This window comes from Solanum dulcamara, chromosome 3 (genome assembly GCF_947179165.1).
Source record: "Solanum dulcamara chromosome 3, daSolDulc1.2, whole genome shotgun sequence".
NCBI lineage: Eukaryota > Viridiplantae > Streptophyta > Magnoliopsida > Solanales > Solanaceae > Solanum > Solanum dulcamara.
The window spans coordinates 28,281,937-28,305,861 of NC_077239.1; the positions used below are offsets into that span (position 1 = coordinate 28,281,937).

At 38.6% G+C, this 23,925-nt stretch overlaps 1 protein-coding gene across 1 annotated transcript; it reads right to left on the reverse strand.

Moving 5' to 3' along the window:
• Positions 1 to 10,380: 10,380 nt before the first annotated feature.
• LOC129881602 (uncharacterized) lies at positions 10,381 to 14,477 on the reverse strand. The gene is made up of 2 exons (XM_055955761.1): positions 13,824 to 14,477; positions 10,381 to 10,613 (listed from the first exon to the last, which is right to left on the reverse strand). The coding sequence occupies exons 1-2, from the start codon at positions 14,389 to 14,391 to the stop codon at positions 10,381 to 10,383; spliced, it is 801 nt and encodes a 266-aa protein (XP_055811736.1). The 5' UTR covers positions 14,392 to 14,477.
• Between the last annotated feature and the right edge of the window lie 9,448 nt (positions 14,478 to 23,925).

Here is a 23,925-nt window from a genome sequence, read left to right on the forward strand (position 1 = left end):
ACAAGGTGATGGTGAAAAACCGTTACCCCATTCCTCGTATCAATGATCTATTCGATCAGCTTCAGGGTGCGATCGTGTTTTCTAAGATTGACTTCAGTTCTGGCTACCATCAGTTGCGGATTAGAGCAGCCGACATTCCTAAGACTGCTTTTCAGACTCGCTATTGCCATTATGAGTTTCTTGTGATGTCTTTTGGGCTTACCAATGCCCTCGCAGCTTTTATGGACCTTATGACTTGAGTATTCAGACCTTATATTGACTCTTTCATGATTGTATTCATCGATAACATACTGGTATACTCGAGGAGTAGGAAGGAGCATGAGCAGCACTTGAGGGTTGTGCTCCAAACTTTGAGAGATCAGCAGCTTTATGCTAAATTCTCAAAATACGAGTTTTGGTTGGAGTCTGTGGCATTTCTAGGACACGTGGTATCCAGAGAGGGTATCAGAGTGAATCTGACGAAGATTAAGGCTATTCGTGGTTGGTCTAGGCCCACATCTGTTATGGAGATTGGGAGTTTCATTGGATTGGTTGGGTATTATAGATGATTCATTGAGGATTTCTCTACCATTGCAGCCCCATTGACCCATTTGACTCGCCAAGATATTCCCTTTGTGTGGTCTGAGGAGTGTGAGTCGAGCTTTCGAAAGCTTAAGGATTTGCTTACCACCGCTCCTATTTTGACCCTACCAGTTGAGGGAGAGATCTTTTCGGTATATTGTGATGCTTCTGGTGTAGGCCTTAGGTATGTACTGATGCAGCGTAGATGAGTTATTGCTTATGCTTCTAGATAATTGAGAGTGCATGAGCGCAACTACCCTACCCATGACTTGGAACTAGCGGCGGTAGTTTTCGCGCTCAAGATATGGAGGCACTACTTATATGGAGTCTATTGCGAGATATATACAGATCACCGTAGCTTACAGTACATTATGAGTCAAAAAGATCTTAATTCTAGACAGCGGCGTTGGATTAAGCTACTAGCCGATTATGACATCTCTATTCTTTACCACCCGAGCAAGGCGAATGTAGTAGTGGATGCCTTGAGCCGGAAGATAGGAAGTATGGGTATTTTAGCTTACTTGTCTACTGCGAAGCGACCCCTAGCCTTGGACATCCAGTATTTGGCTAATCGGATGGTCAAGTTGGAAATCTTAGATTCTAGACTGATTTTGGCTTTTGTGGGAGCTCAATTATCTCTATTGGACCAGATTCATGGCCGACAGTTTAAGGATGGAGAATTGTAAAGCTTTGAGAGTTAGTATTGTGAGGCGAGGGTGGCTAGGCTTCTATAGATTCGGATGGCATATTACGGTTCGATGGTCGCCTTTGTGTTCCCAAAGTTGGAGAATTCATTCAGTTGATCCTTCACGAGGCCCACGATTCTAAATATTCTATCCATTCGGGCACCGCGAAGATGTATCGGGATTTGAGACAACATTACTAGTGGAGTGGTATAAAGAGAGATATAGCTGAGTATGTATCCCATTGTTTAAGTTGCCAGCAGGTTAAGGCGGAGCATCAGAGGCCTGGTGGAGTCTTTCAGAGATTACCCATTCTCGAGTGGAAATGGGAATGAATTACCATGGACTTCATAATGGGATTGCCTCGATCATCTAGAGGTAATGATGGTATTTGGGTCATCGTTGATCGATTGACCAAGTCAGTGCATTTCTTACCAGTATGGTCCACTTTTACTGCAGATCATCTAGCTCGAATCTATATTCAGTAGATGGTCCATCAGCATGGGGTACCGATATCCATTATATCAGATAGGGGATCTCAATTTACTTCCAATTTCTGAAGGGCCTTTCAGAGAGAGTTAGGCACCTGGGTTGATCTTAGTATGACATTTCATCCACAAACCGATGATCAGTCAGAGCGTACTATTCAGGTTCTGGAGGATATGTTGTGAGCTTGTGTATTAGAGTTCAAGGGTCATTGGGAGCAGTACTTAGCTTTGGTAGAGTTTGCGTTCAACAACAACTACCACTCTAATATTTAGATGGCCCCGTTTGAAGCCTTATATGGTAGGCATTGTCGTACTCCGGTTGGTTGGTTTGAGTCTTCAGAGCCTAGGCCGCACAATACTGATTCACTTCAGGATGCCATAGCCAAAGTTCGGGTTATTCAGGATATGTTAAGGACAGCTCAGAGTAGGCACCAGAGTTATGCTGATCGCAGACGTCGGCCCTTGTGCTTCGAGGTAGGAGATCTGGTATTCTTACAGGTGTCGCCCTTGAAGGGCGTGATGAGATTTGGCAGGTGGGGTTAGCTTAGCCCCAAGTATATCGGGCCATTTGAGATTCTGAGGAGAGTTGGAGAGGTTGCTTATGAGTTGCCTTTGCCACCAGCATTTTCAGCTATACACCTTGTTTTTCATGTTTCTATGCTGCGCCGGTACATTCTAGATGAGTCTCATATTCTTCAGTATGACTCTGTTGAGTTGGATGATCGCCTGACTTTTGTTGAGCAGCCAGTTGCTATTCTAGCCAGAGATGTTCGCCAGCTTCGTTCTAAGTCCATCCCTGTGATTAAGGTCTAGTGGCGCCATCGTCTGATCGAGGAGGCTACATGGGAGACCGAACAGGAGATGCAGGAGCAATTCCCCAGCTTATTTGACCCTCCAGGTATACTCTTGTCCTTACTTTCGCGGACGAAAGTTCTTTTAATAGTGGATATTGTAATGACCCTCGAGGTCATTTTTTTGGAATTTTTGTAAAATGACCATTTTACCACTCCCTTTAGATACCCCGAGTCATTTCTAATTATTATCGGGTGTTGATTTTTAAAAAATCCTATGAAAAGTTAATTCCTTGGAAATTTTGAGTTTCATAAGATTTAAGTATTAAAAAGTGGTATTTGGGGTCAAGTGGAGCTATGGGTCTCAGAATGGAATTCCGTTGATTCCAGCAGCTCCGAAATGTCGAAATAGGCTTAGGAGACTTTACGAAATCAGTTTTGGAGTTGTAACGAAGATTTGAGGCCTTGAGTTGAGAATTTGAGGAACTTTAAGCCAAGGTTTGACTTTGGTCAACTTTTGGAGTTTCAATGCTCGGAATGGAATTCCGACGACTCCATTGGATTCGGGAGATGGTTTTTGGTCTAGAAGAAGTGTTGGTTGAATTTTTAGAGGTCCCGAGTTCATTTTGGTATTTTGAAGGCCTAAGTTGGTTTAGTTGCGACTTTTCGAGTTTTCGGTCAACGAAATCTTGAATTCAAATTCTGATGATTCCATCAGCTCTGGAATGACCAAATTAGTCTAGTAGCGCTGTTGGAATGACTATCGAGGTAATCGATACGAGTTTGGGCCATTTGGCGCTTTTCACTTTGAAAATTAGCTTATGGTTGACTTTGGTCAATATTCTTGGAAAACGCGCTTGAATGAAAATTCTAACAGTGCGGTTAGTTCCAGAATGTTGATTTTGGTCTGGAACGACCCTTCGTTCACTTTCCGAAGCTTCCGGACTAATATCGAGACCCATTGTGGAATAAGGCTTAAAATGGCTCTTGGTTGTGGGATCCAAGGAATTCGTTCGGAGACTTTAAATTGTGGCAAAAAAATCAGGAAAAAATCTGCAACAAAGAGGGCAGATTTTCAGATTTTCTCCTCAACTTTGAACCTTCATAACTTGAGTTCTAGAGCTCCATTTTGGGTGATTCAAAGCCCAGTGTGTTCGGGAAGTTCATGGCTACGCATTGGAGTTCTTAAGGACTGCTGGGTACTCTTTGTTTGAGGTAAATTCGTGTTATAGCTGCTGCCCTTTCTATTTTCGGAATCAATTTTTGTGGAATTTTGAGAATTTAGTTCTTGACCTATATAAACCCGATTTTGGTGATTCAAGGGTCTAAATTCAAGAGAATTTTGTGATTAATCTTGTGGTAATTTCATAAATGCGAGGAGAAGCTTCGTTCGAGGTAAAAATGCATTTTAAGTTACTAATTTAGTCATTTTCGGAATAAAATTTTATGGAATTTTGGAAGAGTGTATCTTGGTCAATATAACTCCATTTTGAGTGATTCTTGAGGCTAGATTGTGGGGTTTTTGCAAGGAACGTCATGGTGTAATTTGTTTTATTGATAGATTTTCATTTTTGAGAAATCGATGTATAAAGAGGCTGCCTTATATTATTTTCTTAGTTTGAAAATGTGGGAATTGATTGTTTCATCGTCCTACGTAATTTCCCACCCTGAATTGTGTTATAAATTTGATTTTTGAGCTTGGGGTGATGTTTAGAACCTATTTTGGTGGTCAAATCTAAATTTTTGTATGTGGGTCCCACAATTCCCGTTTTCGACCCTAAAATTGGTCCATCTCCAAAAATTATGAAATTAGTGTCTAAACGACCGTATCGACGTTGTGGTTCTATTTTGACAGCTTGGCAGTGTTTCGAGGCCATTCGAAAAGGAAAAGCTCCATCACAATGAATTGAAGCTCGCGTGTTTAGCCTACAGGTAGGCTACGGTTTACCTTTCTTTAGATTGAGATGGAATGTGTGAAAGCATGTTGAAATAGTTGGAATTTGGGTTGGGTAGTTTAATTGTATATCTTAGGTGTTAGAAATTATGCTTTAGGCTTATTATCGGGTTTTCGTATATTTAGAAGCATGTGTATCTTATCGTTATTTGTTAGTATTATAAGGAGAGTTGAATGAGCATATTGTTGATACGGTGGGGTATGTTGGCCTTAGTATAGGATGTAAACTTGCTTTAGATATCCCGACGTCGCTCTGGTAGACTTAGATCCTTTTAGAATGGTGTAGCGGGCTAGTGCCTGGTAGTTTGGCCTTAGCTAGGAGTTATTCTTGCTCTTAAAAATACCATCATCCATAACTCGTTATAATCATGACTTTCGTGATGCATCGGCAATACTAGACTTCGTCCCGGCCTCGACCGCACTTATGTATTATGGCAAGCATCTGGGTACCCAGTCCCAGCCTTGGCCACTTTGAATATTCGGGTGAGCATCTAGGTCCCAGTGCCAGCCTCGACCCCTAAGTCACCACTAGATCGATTGACTCTTAGAGATTCAGGGTTTGGAAATGATATAGTACTTCGGACCCTAACTGGTTCCTAGCCTTGATAGTTGTAGCTATTCTGTGTACTCGGCGGGCTTATGGGGGTTCATCTGGGTTTTTATTTAACTTGCGTACGAGTGTCCCAACTGAGCTTATGAGGGCCCAGTTGGGTATAGTTAGTTATAGTTCTCATAGGTAGTACTCTTTCCCCTTTTGATGCTTATGTTGACTCTTATTTAGGCTATTCTCCTATTTCATATTATTTTTACCTTTTCTGCTTAGTCGGCCTATGATGCCTACTGGGTACCTATTGTCTTGGTACTCATACTACACTCTGCATCTACTTTTGTGATGCAGGACCGAGCACTAGCTTTCGACGTGGATAAATCGAGCCTGTTGCAGCCAGCTTCAGAGACTAGGGTTAGTACTTGGCGTTTTTGGATTATTCCTGTCTCCTTCAGCATGGATAGCCCATCATTTTCCTTCTAAGACTAGCCAGTTGTTATATATATTTTCGATCTACTTTCGGGACTTGTACTCGTATTTTAGTTTGTAGCAGCTCTGTACTTGTGACTTCCAGGTTCTGGGAGGGATCTTTAGTTGTGTAAAACATGTTTTGGGTTACTTTCGCTTACTCATTCTATTTACTTTTATAATTCGATACTCTTATTTAGTTTCTGCCCTCAAACCCATTATTTGAAGTTCCGATTGATGGGTTGGCTTACCTACTAGAGGGTTATAGTAGGTGTCATCATGACCTGATGAACAATGGGTCGTGACAAGAGCACCTGAGAATTGTTTTGGGATTGTTTAGGGAGAAAATGCTATATGCCAAATTCTCTAAGTGTGAGTTCTGGCTTGATTCAATGTCTTTCTTAGGGCACGTGGTTTTTAAGGATGGAGTGATGGTGGATCCCCATAAGATTGAAGCAGTGAAGAGTTGGTCAAGACCCACTAATGTATCAGAGGCAAGGAGCTTTATTGGTTTGGCTAGATACTACCACCGGTTCGTCAAGGGATTTGCTTCTATTGCTTCTCAGCTGACCAATCTGACCAAGCAGAAAGTTCCATTTGTGTGGTCAGACGAGTGTGAAGAGATATTTTTGAAACTCAAGACCTTATTAACTACTGCACCGATTCTTGCCCTACCAGTAGAAGGTAAGAATTTTATTGTTTATTGTGATGCATTATATTCTAGTTTAGGTGCAGTGCTAATGCAGGAAAAGAATGTAATTGCCTATGCTTCAAGGTAATTAAAGGTGCATGAACATAATTACCCCACTCACGATTTAGAGTTGGCTGCAGTTGTATTTGCATTGAAGTAGTGAAGACATTATCTATATGGGGTAAAGTGTAAGTGTATATAGATCATCGCAGTTTATAATATGTGTTCACTTAGATAGACTTAAATTTAAGGCAGATGAGGTGGATGGAATTGCTAAAGGACTATGATATCACTATTCTTTATCACCCGGGAAAAGCTAATGTAGTGGCCAATGCCTTGAGCAGAAAAGAAGGGAGCATGGGAAGTCTAGCTCATTTACAGGTTTCCATACGTCCATTGGCTAGAGAGGTTCAAACTCTGGTTTATGACTTTATGAGGCTGGAAGTGACTGAGAAAGGAGGGTTCTTGGCCTGTATGGAGGCAAGATCTTCTTTCCTCGACAATATTAAAGAAAAGTAGTTTGATGATGAAAAGCTGAGCCGAATTCGTTATATGGTCTTGCAGGGAGAGGACAAAGAGGCTGTGATCGATGAGGAAGGCTTCTTGAGGATTAAGGGGCGGGTATATGTGCCCCATATTGATAATTTGATCAGACTATTCTTATAGAGGCTCATAGTTTGAGGTACTCTATATATCCCGGTGCAACCAAAATGTATCGCGATCTGAGACAATATTATTGGTGGAGCAGAATGCGTGACATTGTTGATTTTATTGCCCATTGTCCAAATTGTCAGCAGGTAAAATATGAGCACCAAAGGCCTGGAGGGACACTTCAAAGAATGCCCATTCCTGAATGGAAATGGGAAAGTATTGCAATGCATTTTGTGGTCGGCCTTCCAAAGACATTGGGTAAGTTTGATTCGATATGGGTGATTGTTGACAGATTAACTAAGTCTGCTCACTTCATTCTAGTCAAGGTGACTTATGATGTAGAGAAGTTAGCCAAACTCTATATCCGCAAGATTTTTCGATTACATGGTGTTTCGATTTCTATCATATCAGATAGAGGTACGCAATTTACTTCTAACTTTTGGAGGACCTTGCATGTTGAGTTAGGTACTAGATTGGATCTTAATACTGCATTTCACCCTCAGACTGATGGATAGTCTGAGAGAATAATTCAAGTGCTGAAGGATATGCTTCGTGCAAGCGTGATAGATTTTGGTGGTCATTGGGATCAGTTCCTACCCTTGGCAAAAGGAAATAATGATATATTAGAAATACTGCTAGGAACCACTTTCCTAGATAGTTAAAAATTATATGATATACTTAATCATGGTATCAAGATTACTTACGACGATAAAATAATTTTCATATCAAAATGACAAGTCCATATAGTATCTATATACCAATAAGAATAACTTATAAAGATTATAAAGCAGAATATTTTGCTGCCTATATAGATAATGGATCAGGAATATGTTGCTGTAGACCAGAAGTATTCCCCAAATAATACCATCAAGAACTATCCATTATTAAGGGAATATATATATATAATAATATCGTAACAATGTCTAAAGGCATTGCTCAGACGATTATACTACTAGGATATTTTCTAATAAAATGTCCTCCATTTTATTTCCATAATACCGGACAAGATGTTCTATTAGGAAACAACCTTTTAGAAATATTTCATATTGTTTTATATGATAGAGTTTTATTTCAAATAAAATTTAAAACTCCTTGCCAACATATTATTGTGGTAAAACGATTTAAAACTGCTTACTCCAAAATATTGCCTATTCACTTTAAAACCCGCACAGCCCAGGGTGGTGATATAAGATATCAAAATAAACCAATTTTCCAAAAAGTACTCCTTTACTTATGTAACGACCCATTAGGTCGTTTTGAGTACTAGAACTTTTTATTTCATAAAAGACTCATTCTGTAAATTTTTAATGGGTACTTTGGACTATTCTATAACTATAGTTATTTAATTGAGGGGTGAATTTAGATAATTTAATTAATTAATGGGCTAAAGTGGTAATATATTTAATAACTTATACCACTTAGCCCATATTGTCACGACCCGAATCCGGGTGTGATGGCACTCATCTCAACCCACCGAGATAAGTCAGCCTAATACCCAACGAAAGTAGATGCGGAAGAAAAAGAAAAGAATCAAAATTTAACTTAAGCGAAAACACGTAAAAGAAACTCAACATCCCCCAAGATTGGTTGTCACGTGTACAAGCCACTAATTTATTATCGAAGTATGACAAGAAATACAGTCATAATGTCTTTGTCTCTAGAATAGGACTAAAACATAAGAAAAGAGCAAGAGGTGTCCGCTAGATAGATGTAACAGCTACCTCGACACTCGGAATGATGGCCTCGGATGTAGTAGAAAATGCTAGAAGATCAAGCAGGTCCGGGTTCACAACCTACACAAGTGTGGAAGCAAGGGGTGAGTACCAAACAACACGGTACTCAGCAAGTGGATAACTAAAACTAAGCAAAGCTTAATAGATACAAGTACTCCTGTCCTCCCAACCGAACCTCCTTAACTACAACCTGCATAAAATCAGCCCAACTCTACACTTGTACACTAACAACAGTGATACAGTCCACAAATTCTCATCAATGAATCATACCAAGTCAAGTTCAACATACACAGAGCAATATAGGGGTAAGCACAAATTCACAAATGTCAGAAAGGTGCAATGCAATGCAATGAAATGATGCATGTCTGTCCTATCGGTACACATCCGCTGAATCACAGTCCGGAACCCATGGGGGACATTTCTGTCCATGTAACCTGCCACGGAGCGTGTGGCCCGTCCCCTCAATATATATATCTTGCCACGGAGCGTGTGGCCCGACCCCTTTATTTCATAATACCTGCCACGGAGCGTGTGGCCCGACCCCTTTGTTCATATTACCTGCCACGGAGCGTGTGGCCCGACCCCTTTTGTTTCATATCATTTTCAGTATCAACACAATATGTCAGAACCAGTGCAATCAATTCATGTTCATATAATTCACGATAATAATATGACAACCATAATAATTTTTCATATCTCACATCAACATAGTCATTTCACATGTCCAAAATCAATCCATAATCACAACATATCAATTCCACCAATACCTGTCATTAGATCACCATTTTATACCCTCATCTCCATTTTTTTTTAGATCAATCATACAGTCAATAATCCAGTCCAATTCTCATTACTTCCTAGTATATATGACACGGAAATACAAGCATCTATAAGCTTAAACTGAGGTTTAGAAATTCACTTGCCTTAATTACTCAAGCAATCACTCCGAGACTTGAGTCTTCCCTTTTCGTTGGGCCTCCAAATCAGTGTAATCTAATCAAAGAAATAATCACAGTATGAATTCAAAATTAACATTACCCATATACTATATATCTGGCATATGCCCAAAAATTCACCCAAATCTATAATCAAGTCTTAAATACCAATTCTAGGGTTAGGTCTCAGTTCCTTAAATTAACATAACTCAAATGATATTTACATCTATCTATCTATCTATCTATATATATATATATACTAATATTATCGGAACCTAAATGGTAATGCCGTAACATCGAGGAAACAACATTTTTAGATTATTAATCATCCACTATATATCCTAATGTGTCAATCATTGACCAACCTTGGTCATATTTTTCTTGCACCAAATTTCAGTGACCTTAGCCGTAGCATTCAATAACTTTCAGTAACCACATGCTAAATGAAATAGTTGACCACTCAATTCACAAACCCAATAATCAAATACACCTTCAGAGGATTAAAATTTGAAGCTCTTACCTGAATGCACCGTGCTTTCGTGTTATCGTCGGCGTCGCTAGGTAAGTTTTCTCCTATTCTTTTTTTCTTTTATTTTCTAAGCAATTATGAATTAAAAGTGAAAAACCCTACTATTTATTTTAATAAATAAAGTGGTATAAGATATTAACTAAACTAACACTTTAGTCCATCAATTAAATTAGTTATCTAAAGTTACCCCTTAACTAATTAACCTAGTTATTGAATAGTCCAAATTTATATTTTTATTTTATTTTATTATTATTATTATTATTATTATTATTTTTTTGGAGAGAATATTTTATGGAAGAGAGATTACTCATTCTCAAAATGACCAAACGGGTCATTACATTATCCACCACTAAAAATCATGTTCGTCCTCGAACATAAAGAAAAAGGAGGTACCTGAAGCTTCGAAAAGCTGGGGATATCTAGCGCGCATATCAGCCTCTGTTTCCCAAGTCGCCTCTCCGACGGAACGGTGCTTCCATTGTACCTTCACTGAAGCTATCTCCTTGGTTCTAAGCTTACGAACCTGCCTATCTAGAATGGCTATAGGTTCCTCCTCAAATGTCAAGTCTGGATCCAACTTCACTGAATTGAGTGATAACACATGAGACTCATCCGGAACATACTTCCGAAGCATAGAAACATGAAACACATTATGCACAGCCGATAATCTAGGTGGTAAGGCCAATCTATAGGCCATCTCTCCAACTCGCGCCAAAATCTCAAATGGGCCAATGAAACGAGGGCTGAGCTTGCCCTTTCTCCCGAACCGCATCACGCCCTTCATGGGAGACACTCGAAGCCAAACATGATCACCCACCATGAACTCCAATGGTCGAACTCTCCGATCTGCATAACTCTTCTGTCTACTCTGGGCTGTTAAGAGTCTACCCTGAATTCTACGAACTTGCTCCATAGCATCTCTAAGCAAGTCTGTGTCTAAGGAGTCCATCTCAGCTAAGTCAAACCAGCCAATAGGAGATCGACACCGCCTACCATACAAAGCCTCAAATGGAGCCATCTGGATACTGGAGTGATAACTATTATTGTAGGCAAACTCCGCTAGGGGCAAGTGTTGATCCCATCTAGCACCAAAATCAATAACACAAGCTCGCAGCATGTCCTCCAACACTTGGATTGTCCGCTCGGACTGACCATCAGTTTGTGGGTGAAAAGCAGTACTCATATCAAGTCTAGTGCCCAAACCATGCTGTAATGCCTGCCAAAAGTGCGAAGTAAATACTGAACCTTGATCCGAAATGATGGATACTGGGACACCATGAAGCCGAACGATATGGCTAATATACAACTGGGCTAGTTTATCCGCGGTGTACCTTACCTTAACTGGAATAAAATGGGCGGACTTGGTTAGTCTGTCAACCACCACCCATATAGAGTCGTAGCCACCAACGGTGGGAGGTAAACCCACAATGAAGTCCATGGTGATCATTTCCCACTTCCAAGTGGGAATAGGCATCCTCTGACTCACACCCCCAGGCCGCTGGTGCTCACACTTTACCTGCTGGCAAGTCAAACACCTGGATACGAACTCTGCGATGTCCTTCTTCATACCGCACCACCAATAGTGCTGGCACAGATCATGATACATCTTAGCCGCTCCTGGATGGATGGAATACCTTGAACAATGAGCCTCTTCCAAAATAAGTCTAGTTAGGTCACCCACCTTAGGCACACAAATTCTGCCGTCAATCCTCAGTACACCTTCCGAATCAAGTATCGCCTCCTTAGCTTCACCTCTTAATACCTTGTCTCGAATGATACATAACTTCTCATCCTGAAACTGTCTCTCCCGAATCTGGTCAATCAAGGAAGAACGTGCCTCCATAAAGGCAAGAACACCACCATCCTCTGAAATCTGCAACCGGACAAGGCTATTAGCTAGCCTCTGAACATCTCTAGCTAATGGTCGCTCCTCAACTCGGATCGCGGCAAGACTCCCCATACTAGAGGACTTCCTGCTCAAGGCATCCGCCACCACATTGGCTTTTCCTGGGTGGTACAAAATAGTCATGTCGTAGTCCTTCAGTAACTCAAGCCATCTACGTTGCCTTAAGTTCAGATCCCTCTGCCTGAATATATACTGAAGACTCCTATGATCGGTGAAGACCTCGCAATGCACACCGTATAGGTAATGACGCCATAACTTAAGCACGAAAACCACAGCCGCTAACTCCAAATCATGAGTAGGATAGTTTTTCTCATGGGCCTTCAACTGTCTCGAGGCATAAGCAACCACTTTTCCCTTTTGCATCAACACACCGCCTAACCCAATGCCAGAAGCATCGCAGTATACAGTAAATCCCACACCTTCCTCGGGTAGCGTCAAAATAGGAGCCGAAGTCAATAAAGTCTTGAGCTTTTGGAAGCTCGCCTCACATTCATCGGACCAATGAAAATCCACGGCCTTCTGAGTCAATCTAGTCAGTGGAGCTGCAATAGTGGAGAATCCATGCACGAACCGTCTATAATAACCAGCTAACCCCACAAAACTACGAATCTCAGTAGGAGAAGTAGGCCTTGTCCAACCTCTAACTGCCTCAATCTTAGCTGGATCCACTCTAATCCCCTCTTTGGACACCACGTGTCCTAAAAATGTAACAGAATCAAGCCAAAATTCACACTTGGAGAACTTTGCATACAACTTTTCTTCCCTCAATTTCTGAAATACCAACCTCAAATGACGGACATGATCTGCCTCAGTTTTGGAATACACCAAGATGTCATCAATGAATACTATCACAAAAGAGTCTAAGTATGGGCGAAACACTCCATTCATCAACTCCATGAATGCTGCAGGGGCATTTGTCAACCCAAATGACATCACCAAAAACTCGTAGTGACCATAACGAGTCCGAAAAGCTGTCTTAGGGATATCTGACGCCCTAATCTTCAACTGATGATAACCGGACCTCAAGTCTATTTTGGAAAACAATGCCGCTCCCTGTAGCTGATCAAATAAATTATCAATACGGGGAAGAGGATACTTATTTTTAACAGTTACCTTATTCAACTGTCTGTAATCGATACACATCCTCATAGTCCCATCTTTCTTCTTTACAAACAGAACTGGTGCACCCCAAGGAGATACACTAGGGCGAATAAACCCATTACTCAACAAGTCTTGCAACTGATCCTTCAACTCCTTCAATTCAACTGGAGCCATGCGATATGGAGGAATAGAAATGGGTTTAGTGCCAGGCTCTAAGTCAATAGCAAAGTCAATATCCCTATCCGGAGGAATACCAGGAAGATCAGTAGGAAATACATCAGAAAACTCCTTAACCACTGGAACAGTATCTATAGGAGGTGACTCAATACTGGTATCCCGAATAAAGGCCAAATAAGACATACACCCTCTATCAATCAACCTCTGAGCACGAATATATGAGATAACCTTACCGGGATAGGAGCCACTACTACCCTTCCACTCAATCCGCGGGGCACCAGGTATCGCTAAGGTAACAGTTTTTGCATAACAATCGAGAATAGCATGATGGGGAGAAAGCCAATCCATACCCAATATCACATCAAAATCTACCATCCCCAGAATAATCATATCTACCCAAGTATCATACCTGGCCAAGGAAACAAGACAGGATCGATATACTCGATCCACCACTAAGGGTTCACCCACGGGTGTAGAAACATGAACGGGCACGGACATACGATCACATGTCAAATCAAAGTTAGATGCAAAATAGGCAGACACATAGGAAAATGTAGATCCGGGATCAAATAATACAGATGCAGGTCGATGACAGACTGGGACAATACCTGTGATAACGGCGTCAGAAGCCTCAGCCTCGGGTCTCCCTGGAAAAGCATAACACTGAGCTCCCCTACCACCTCCGACCTGCCCAACACCTCTACCTCCTCCCTGAGGGACTATAGCACCACTAGCACCCCTACCAGGAGTGAGACCACCTCTACTAGCCTGGGCTCTACCTCGACCTCTGACCGGCGGTGCTGATCCTCTAACTAAAACTGAAGAACTAGGCTGGGTTCCTCCTCGACCCTGAGATGTACACTGCCATGAAAGATGATCTGGATCACCACAAGTATAACATACTCTCCCATGCGAAAACCTCTGCGATGAACCTGCAGAACTTGTATAACTACCCCGACTCATCTGCCTCTGTTGCGACCCCTGGTAACTCTGACCTGTACTATATGACCCACGAGGTGTCTGACCATCCTCAGAAGCTGGCATAGATGCATGAACTGGCCCTCTACGCTGAAAGGAACCACCTCCTCTATAGGACCCTCTACCTCCAGATGAGGTACCCGAAAACTGACCAGAAGCACGGGCCCTCTTGGGGTCCCCGAACTCCTCTCTCTCCATCAACTCCGCCTCCTTGGCAGCACCCACAATGGACTGGAAAGAAGCACCCTCATGGGCTGGTCGAAAAACTGCTGTACGAATAGTATAGTTCAGTCCTCGCACAAATCTGCGAATCCGCTCTGTCTCATCAGGAAGGACAGCCATGGCATGTCTGGACAGCTGGTAGAAATGAGTCTCATATTCAGCAACTGTAAGTCCTTCCTGCCTCAAATTCTCAAACCGTAACCGGCTCTCTTCCTTCACACTCCAGGGGATGAAACGGTCATAAAAGGCACTAGCAAACTCATCCCAAGTCATCTGGGGTGACCCAACTGGTCTGGAACTCGTATACACTCTCCATCACTCTCTGGCTAGTCCACGCAACTGTAGTGTAATATAACGAACTCCATGAGTCTCAGCTAACCCTACTGTCTCCAACAACTCTCGGCACATGGTCAAGAACTCGTGTGCATCCTCAGTCTTTCCCCCCTGAAACTGTGGAGGGTCCATTTTTCGGAACCTCTCATATCGGCGTTGCTCGTCGTCAGTCAACATGAGCACAGGTGCAACCTGGGCTCCTCCTACCTGTATTCCATCCTCATCCGCTCTAGGGCCCGCAGGTGGCTGGTCCACCGGATCTCGAACAATTGGAATCTGATGCTGCCGTGGGGTCTGAGCTCTTGCTCTAGTTTGAGAACCCTCAGGTGTACCATTCACCCTCACACTCTGATTAAATCCTTCGAGCGCATCCAATACTCGTATCAAAGTGGCCTGAAGCAATGGTGCAGTAGCAGACTCTTGAGGGACCTGTTCCTCTCTACCATCAATCTGTGGCTCAAGAGAAGCCTCTCTAGCACGACCTCTAGCTGGCGCCGCCCCTCGGGCACGACCTCTGCCTGCCGCCACACCCCGACCACGGACTCTAGTTTGGCCTCTATCCCTACCCCTAGTTGGGGTTCCAACATCAACCTCGGGAAGTGCCTCCCTTCCTCTACCTCTAGCCGTAATTCTGGTCCTGGCCATCTGTCAGAAAGGACACGCAAAAATTCAGTACCAACACAACACGCACGATACAAAGTGAAAGAACAAAGGGAAAATTTCCTAAAAGTCCTCATAGCCTCTCGAAGATAAGTACAGACGTCTCCGTACCGATCCGCAAGACTCTACTTAAACTTGGCTTGTATACACGTGAGACCTATGAACCTAGGGCTCTGATACCATCTTTGTCACGACCCGAATCCGGGTGTGATGGCACTCATCTCAACCCACCGAGATAAGTCAGCCTAATACCCAACGAAAGTAGATGCGGAAGAAAAAGAAAAGAATCAAAATTTAACTTAAGCGAAAACACGTAAAAGAAACTCAACATCCCCCAAGATTGGTTGTCACGTGTACAAGCCACTAATTTATTATCGAAGTATGACAAGAAATACAGTCATAATGTCTTTGTCTCTAGAATAGGACTAAAACATAAGAAAAGAGCAAGAGGTGTCCGCTAGATAGATGTAACAGCTACCTCGACACTCGGAATGATGGCCTCGGATGTAGTAGAAAATGCTAGAAGATCAAGCAGGTCCGGGCTCACAACCTACACAAGTGTGGAAGCAAGGGGTGAGTACCAAACAACACGGTACTCAGCAAGTGGATAACTAAAACTAAGCAAAGCTTAATAGATACAAGTACTCCTGTCCTCCCAACCGAACCTCCTTAACTACAACCTGCATAAAATCAGCCCAACTCTACACTTGTACACTAACAACAGTGATACAGTCCACAAATTCTCATCAATGAATCATACCAAGTCAAGTTCAACATACACAGAGCAATATAGGGGTAAGCACAAATTCACAAATGTCAGAAAGGTGCAATGCAATGCAATGAAATGATGCATGTCTGTCCTATCGGTACACATCCGCTGAATCACAGTCCGGAACCCATGGGGGACATTTCTGTCCATGTAACCTGCCACGGAGCGTGTGGCCCGTCCCCTCAATATATATATCTTGCCACGGAGCGTGTGGCCCGACCCCTTTATTTCATAATACCTGCCACGGAGCGTGTGGCCCGACCCCTTTGTTCATATTACCTGCCACGGAGCGTGTGGCCCGACCCCTTTTGTTTCATATCATTTTCAGTATCAACACAATATGTCAGAACCAGTGCAATCAATTCATGTTCATATAATTCACGATAATAATATGACAACCATAATAATTTTTCATATCTCACATCAACATAGTCATTTCACATGTCCAAAATCAATCCATAATCACAACATATCAATTCCACCAATACCTGTCATTAGATCACCATTTTATACCCTCATCTCCATTTTTTTTTTAGATCAATCATACAGTCAATAATCCAGTCCAATTCTCATTACTTCCTAGTATATATGACACGGAAATACAAGCATCTATAAGCTTAAACTGAGGTTTATAAATTCACTTGCCTTAATTACTCAAGCAATCACTCCGAGACTTGAGTCTTCCCTTTTCGTTGGGCCTCCAAATCAGTGTAATCTAATCAAATAAATAATCACAGTATGAATTCAAAATTAACATTACCCATATACTATATATCTGGCATATGCCCAAAAATTCACCCAAATCTATAATCAAGTCTTAAATACCAATTCTAGGGTTAGGTCTCAGTTCCTTAAATTAACATAACTCAAATGATATTTACATCTATCTATCTATCTATATATATATATATATATACTAATATTATCGGAACCTAAATGGTAATGCCGTAACATCGAGGAAACAACATTTTTAGATTATTAATCATCCACTATATATCCTAATGTGTCAATCATTGACCAACCTTGGTCATATTTTTCTTGCACCAAATTTCAGTGACCTTAGCCGTAGCATTCAATAACTTTCAGTAACCACATGCTAAATGAAATAGTTGACCACTCAATTCACAAACCCAATAATCAAATACACCTTCAGAGGATTAAAATTTGAAGCTCTTACCTGAATGCACCGTGCTTTCGTGTTATCGTCGGCGTCGCTAGGTAAGTTTTCTCCTATTCTTTTTTTCTTTTATTTTCTAAGCAATTATGAATTAAAAGTGAAAAACCCTACTATTTATTTTAATAAATAAAGTGGTATAAGATATTAACTAAACTAACACTTTAGTCCATCAATTAAATTAGTTATCTAAAGTTACCCCTTAACTAATTAACCTAGTTATTGAATAGTCCAAATTTATATTTTTATTTTATTTTATTATTATTATTATTATTATTTATTTTTTTTTGGAGAGAATATTTTATGGAAGAGAGATTACTCATTCTCAAAATGACCAAACGGGTCATTACACATATATTCGATAAGTTGGTGAAATTAGTATTGGTACAAAATAAAATTTCCCTAGAACGTGAAAAGGGAGAAGAATAAAAAATAAAAATAAAAAAAACTCACCAGTGCAGAGGACGTGGGAGAACTGTCTTGTGCAGGTAAGCTACCAAAGCATGCCTAAATCCTGTAGTAGATATATTGGTCATATTAGAGATATTATTATGTTAGTGGTGAGAAGAAACAGAAATTGGGTTGTAAATTAGTATATGTGTGGTGTCCTTTTTTATTTTGGGGTAAAAGTAATGATGGGCATTAATGACCCAATAGTGTGCCACTGCTTTCAATTCTGTTAGCTTCGACAGTAATTATTTCCATTTAATTATCATGTTATAATTCAGGTTTTGGTATATTAAGATGGGAAATTAATTATTAGGTGCATTATATTATATGAGTATCATTAAATTTATGATATTAGAGGAATTGAGACTTAACCCTTGCTTAAGATTTAGGAATATACGACTTGAGATATTAGTGGGTATTAAAAATTAGGAATTTGATTATAGATTTGGATGGGATATTGAGTCTAGGATAGTTATATAGTAATATGAGTGTCTACAGACTCGTGTACTTATGAATATTATATATTTGATAGATTGGAAACATTCAGAGGCTCCAAAGAAAGAAAAGACATTGGTGGATTAGCTTGCTTGACTTCGATTCTTCGATTGAGATAGGTTATGATTTTATTCTATATCATAGATAAACTCTTATTAGTGATTGATATTCATTGAGTAATATGTGAAGTTTACTACGCATTTAATTGTTGTGGTTTGGATGGTTTATATGTTGTTGTGATTGGTCTGAAATTCCAAGACCGTGGAATCCATAATCTTTAACTTTCCCTTTCAAAAATGGTGCCTTGAATAAAGAAGGCTTAATAAAATATTGTTAATGAAGTGGAATGTAATCATAAAGAATGATAAATTAATTCTATTTGGATCGGGTGTTATATTCCGACACGGTATATTTGGATCTGGTGTCACGTTCTGACATGGTATATTTGGATTGGGTGTCACATTCTGGAATGGTAATATTAAAGGAAAATAAATTAAAATGAATTAATACTACCCAATCTCCAAAACCTCAGTTTTCAAAGAAGTGTGATGTGGAGGCTTGAGTCCTCATATGTGATCTTGATATTGTTGACTAGTTATGTAATTGTTTATTGGTTTCAACCTGTTAAGTGTTATGGTTGATTTCCCACTATTACTTTATGTATATTGATTTCTATTTTGAGTCGGCCGATGATACCTACTCAGTACATGTTGTCCTGTATTGACCCCTACTTGTATCTTTCTTTGTTTTATTTTATGGAGTGCAGCGAGTCGTCCATCGGCTTCGACTCGACCTCAGCTCTAGTCCATCTCAAGTTCATCGGATTTAAGGGTGAGCTATTCTTCTAGATCGTGATGGATTCTCTTAGTCATGACATGATGTCCTTAGTGTTCTGACACAAACTATGTCACTTATTTTATTTTAGTGTTTGACATTCTAGACTTAGTATTTTAGAATTATATGTCCTTGATATGATGACTTTTAGATTTTGGGGAACGTTATGTAGTAAACTCTTGTGGATTGTTAATTCTTACTTTATAAGTTTGAACTTCTGCGTTGTTGTTATACTTTATAAGTTGGGGTTCACATCGTTGGTTCTCCCACCTAGGAGGTTAAGGGTGGGTGCCACTCATGGCCCATTTTGGGTCGTGACAACTTTAATACGATACGGATTGGGACAACCCTCAAACTATAAATCAACAATCTAACAACTTGTTAGAATATCAAATAACTTTTAATAAATTAGAAGAAAGTTTAGACATGATTAAACAAAAGCTAGAACAATGTTTTTCTGAAAATCCCTTAGAATTTTGGGAATAAAATAAGATAGAAGCCAAGTTAGAAATGAAAGATAAAGATAAAATTATTAGAGTGAAACCAATGAGATACAACCCCGATGACCAAGAAGAATTCCAAAAATAGATTAAGGATTTATTAAGTTTTAGAATAATAAGACCTAGTAACTTCCCTCATAGTTCACCAGCCTTTATGGTTAAAACCCATACAGAGATAGTTCGAAATACACCAAGGATGGTTATTAATTATAAAAAATTAAATGATAATACTATATTTGATGGATATTTTCTAGCATATAAAGAAAGTCTAATTAATAGAACTACTAACAAAAAGATATTTTCTAAGTTTCATTGTAAAAGCAGATTTTGGCAAATAAAAATGAATAAAGATAGTATTCATTATATTGCCTTTTCCACCCCGCAAGGGCAATATGAATGGTTAGTTATGCCATTTGGATTAAAAAATGTCCCACAGATATTTCAAAGAAAAATGGATAATATTTTAAAAGATTATGACTATATATTTGTCTACGTTGATGATATTTTAGTTTTGTCTGATAGCCTCGAAGAACAACTGATACACCTAAATAAGTTTACTAACTTATGATTAGAAAATTGATTAGAACTTTCTAAAAAGAAAGGAAGCTTATTAAAAAATAAGATAGGAGAAAATTTATGTAGATATAATTTCGGAACCTTTTCAGATACACAAACTAGATATCATATTAATGAAAAAGAATTGTTAACCGTAGTAAAATATTGTCAAAAATTATATTATTTCTTACTACCAAAATGATTTACCCTCAGAACAGATAATACCCAAGTAAAACCTTTTGTTCACAACAATCTTCCTTCTAAACCAGAATATAAATGATTTATCAGATGGCAAATGCTTTTGTCTGAATATTCCTTTGATATTAAAATTATTCTCTCTAATAAAAATCTTGCAGCAAATTTTCTCACAAGAGAAGGACAACGATGTTAAGCAACAAATGATGATACATCTGGAAGATATCAATAAATGCTTTGACGATATTTAGACTACAGTCTCAGATATTATCGAAATTGTCAATTTCGACTGCGACCCCAAGATTTCTAATAAATTAATCAGCTTATGTGCAAAGATAACATCCAAAGTTGGATAATATGGAGATAATTATGATATGATCAACAGCCTGATCAAAATTAAAAAAATCTGATAATACTACTACTACTAATGATAAATATGTACAAATGTCTTTTAGGCCTCAAAAGCGTTCAAAAGAAATACCGATTGGATCTATTGAAGAAAGATTAAATGCACTACAATCCCAGGTTGAAGGACAAGAAATAATAATGAGAGATTTATTTTCTCTCAAAAATATGCCTACTCTCCTCAGGAGATTAGATATTGGTATGATTTCGGTGCAATCAATTTGATATACTTAACTACTCCTGATTTTACCAAAATTGATAGACTCCCTAGATGGATAAAAATAGTGTTCGTGATTGTTACCTAAACAATCCCACTATCATCCCAAAAGATACACTTGCTCTTAAATTCTTCTCAGTAGGACCAGATTATTTTAAAGAAGAAAGATACCCAACTTATCATTTAATCCAGTTGGGAAAATAAACCAATTTTTATATTATTCAAAATGATAAAACTACTAAAGAATTTAATAAATTCACTGAAAATGATATTCATTATCGAAGAGCCATAGGACTCAGAATAATTCTACAAGGAATAGATAGTTATTCTAAAAGAGGTTTCAGGACCTATGGAGGAGAAAAATACACTTCTCAGTCATGATAGCACCAGCAAGGAATCCTCTACCAACTGCTGCTCGATATTTACAGACAAAATACAATATGATAGAAAAAGAAATTTTGAAATCAAACCCTCAGGCTCAAAAAAGATTATGCCATCTCAGGCAACGTGTGAAGGGTACTTGTGACTTTTGTTCCACGAGAAAGGAAAAAATGATAAAAGACGCAATGTCCACCTCATCTGTACCAAAAATATCATTTCTAGTGGCATCATTTAAGTTTTGCCAAAATCTTAACACACTATTTAATAGACTTCATTCTATAAAATGTTTAGTGGTGTCATAATCCATTTTGTTTACTGTTACTACTATCCTTAAAGAAGTTTCCCATTTATCTATAGCTTCTTCAGTATTATTAAATACTATAGACTTTAAAATTTGAAATAACTTGATAATGACCTTATCCCTATCCTAAACATCTAAGGAAATTAAAGACTTTACTATCTTACAAAATTACAAAAGTGTCATCTTTCTCTTATCTTCTACGTATACTTTTCTATCTACTTAAAACTTATTACAAAATGACAAAAATGTTAGCTATTAGTCACTATCATATCTTATTACAAAAAGACAAAAGAGGTCTTTATCATCTTTATCTACCTTATCTTCTCATTTCTTCTTTTCTTCTTATCTTCTGCATCCTTATCTTCTACATCGTTTTAATCCTTATCTCTTTTTCCACGCGTCCAGACTTTATTCGGATGAGGTGGACATTGCGTCTTCTACCATTTTTTCCTTTCTCGTGGAACAAAAGTCACAAGTACCCTTCACATGTTGCCTGAGCTGGCATAATCTTTTTTGAGCCTGAGGGCTTGATTTCAAAATTCCTTTTTTTATCATATTATATTTTGTCTGTAAATATCGGGCAGTAGCTGGTAGAGTATTCCTTGCTGGTGCTATCATGATTGAGGTGTATGTTTTCTCCTCCATAGGTCTTGAAACCTTTTTTAGAACAACTATCTATTCCTTGTAGAATTATCCTGAGTCCTATGGCTCTTCGATAATGAATATCATTTTCAGTGAATTTATTAAATTCTTTAGTAGTTTTATCATTTTGAGTAATATAAAAATTGATTGACTTTCCCAACTGGATTAAATGATAAGCTGGGTATCTTTCTTCTTTAAAATAATCTGGTCCTACTGAGAAGAATTTAAGAACAAGTGTATCTTTTGGGTGATAGTGGAATTGTTTAGGTAACAATCACGAACACCATTTTTTATCCATCTAGAGAGTCTATCAAATTTTGGTAAAATCAGTAGTAATTAGGTATATCGAATTGATTGCACCGAAATCATACCAATATCTAATCTCCTGAGGAGAGAAATCTTGCAGAAAATTAATTCGAGGATAAATTCCTCCAAAATTAACATATCTTGTAGGCGTATTTTTGAGAGAAAATAAATCTCTCATTATCATTTCTTGTCCTTCAACCTGGGGTTGTAGTGCATTTAATCTTTCTTCAATGGATCCAATCGATGTTCCTTTTGAAGGCTTTTGAGGCCTAAAAGGCATTTGTACATATTTATCATTAGTAGTACTAGTATTATCAGATTTTTTAATTTTGATTAGGTTGTTGATCATATCATAATTATCTCCATATTGTATGACTTTGGACATTATCTTTGCACATAAGATGATTAATTTATCAGCAATCTTGGGGTCGCAGTCAAAATTGGAAATTTCGATAATATCTGAAACTGTAGTCTGAATATCGTCAAAACATTTATTGATATCTTCCAGATGTATCATCATTTATTGCTTAACATCGTTGTCCATCTCTTGTGAGAAAATCTGTTGCAAGATCTTTATTAGAGCGAGTAATTTCAATATCAAAGGAATATTCAGACACAAGCATTTGTCATCTGATAAATCATTTATATAGGTTTAGACGGAAGATTATTGTGAACAAAGGCTTTTACTTGGGTATTATCTTTTCTGAGGGTAAATCGTTTTGGTAGTAAGAAGTAATATAATTTTGTCAACATTTTACTATGTCTAGCAATTCTTTTTCATTAATATGATATCTAGTTTGTGTATCTGAAAAAGTTCCAGAACAATATCTACATATACTTTCTCCTATCTTATTTTTAATAATATCATAATCTATCTTTTTTAATACTCCGCTCTAGCACTGTTCCGAAGTATTTGTTTCTAAAATTAAACCATCACTATCTTTTGGTAATTGTAATTTTGGTAAGTTTTTACAAATAGATTTAATATCTTTAAACTTTTTCATTAAGACTTCATTAAATTCAAAGCTCTTATCCTTTTTTAATAATTGTTGAAATGGCTTTCTTAGTTCAGCCAAATTTTGAATATAATCCGAAGCATAGTTAAGTATTTCTAAAAAGCTTTGTACTTGCTTTTTATCAATTAATTTATCTGGGAAAAAAGATATCTTTTTGATGATATGGCTTTGTAATTTTATACCATTTCCGTCAATTATCATTCCTAAAAATTCTAAAGGATTTTCTGAAAAATATTGTTCTAGCTTTTGTTTAATCATGTCTAAACTTTCTTTTAAT

Bases quoted from the DNA above. Each gene is read 5' to 3' on its own strand.
- LOC129881602 (XM_055955761.1), bottom strand. From the start codon at position 14,391: ATGGAGAGAGAGGAGTTCGGGGACCCCAAGAGGGCCCGTGCTTCTGGT. The intron at 10,614-13,823 runs GTATTGTCCCAG...CACTCAATTCAG, and splicing joins TTCTGACGCCGTTATCACAG to TGAAGTTGGATCCAGACTTG.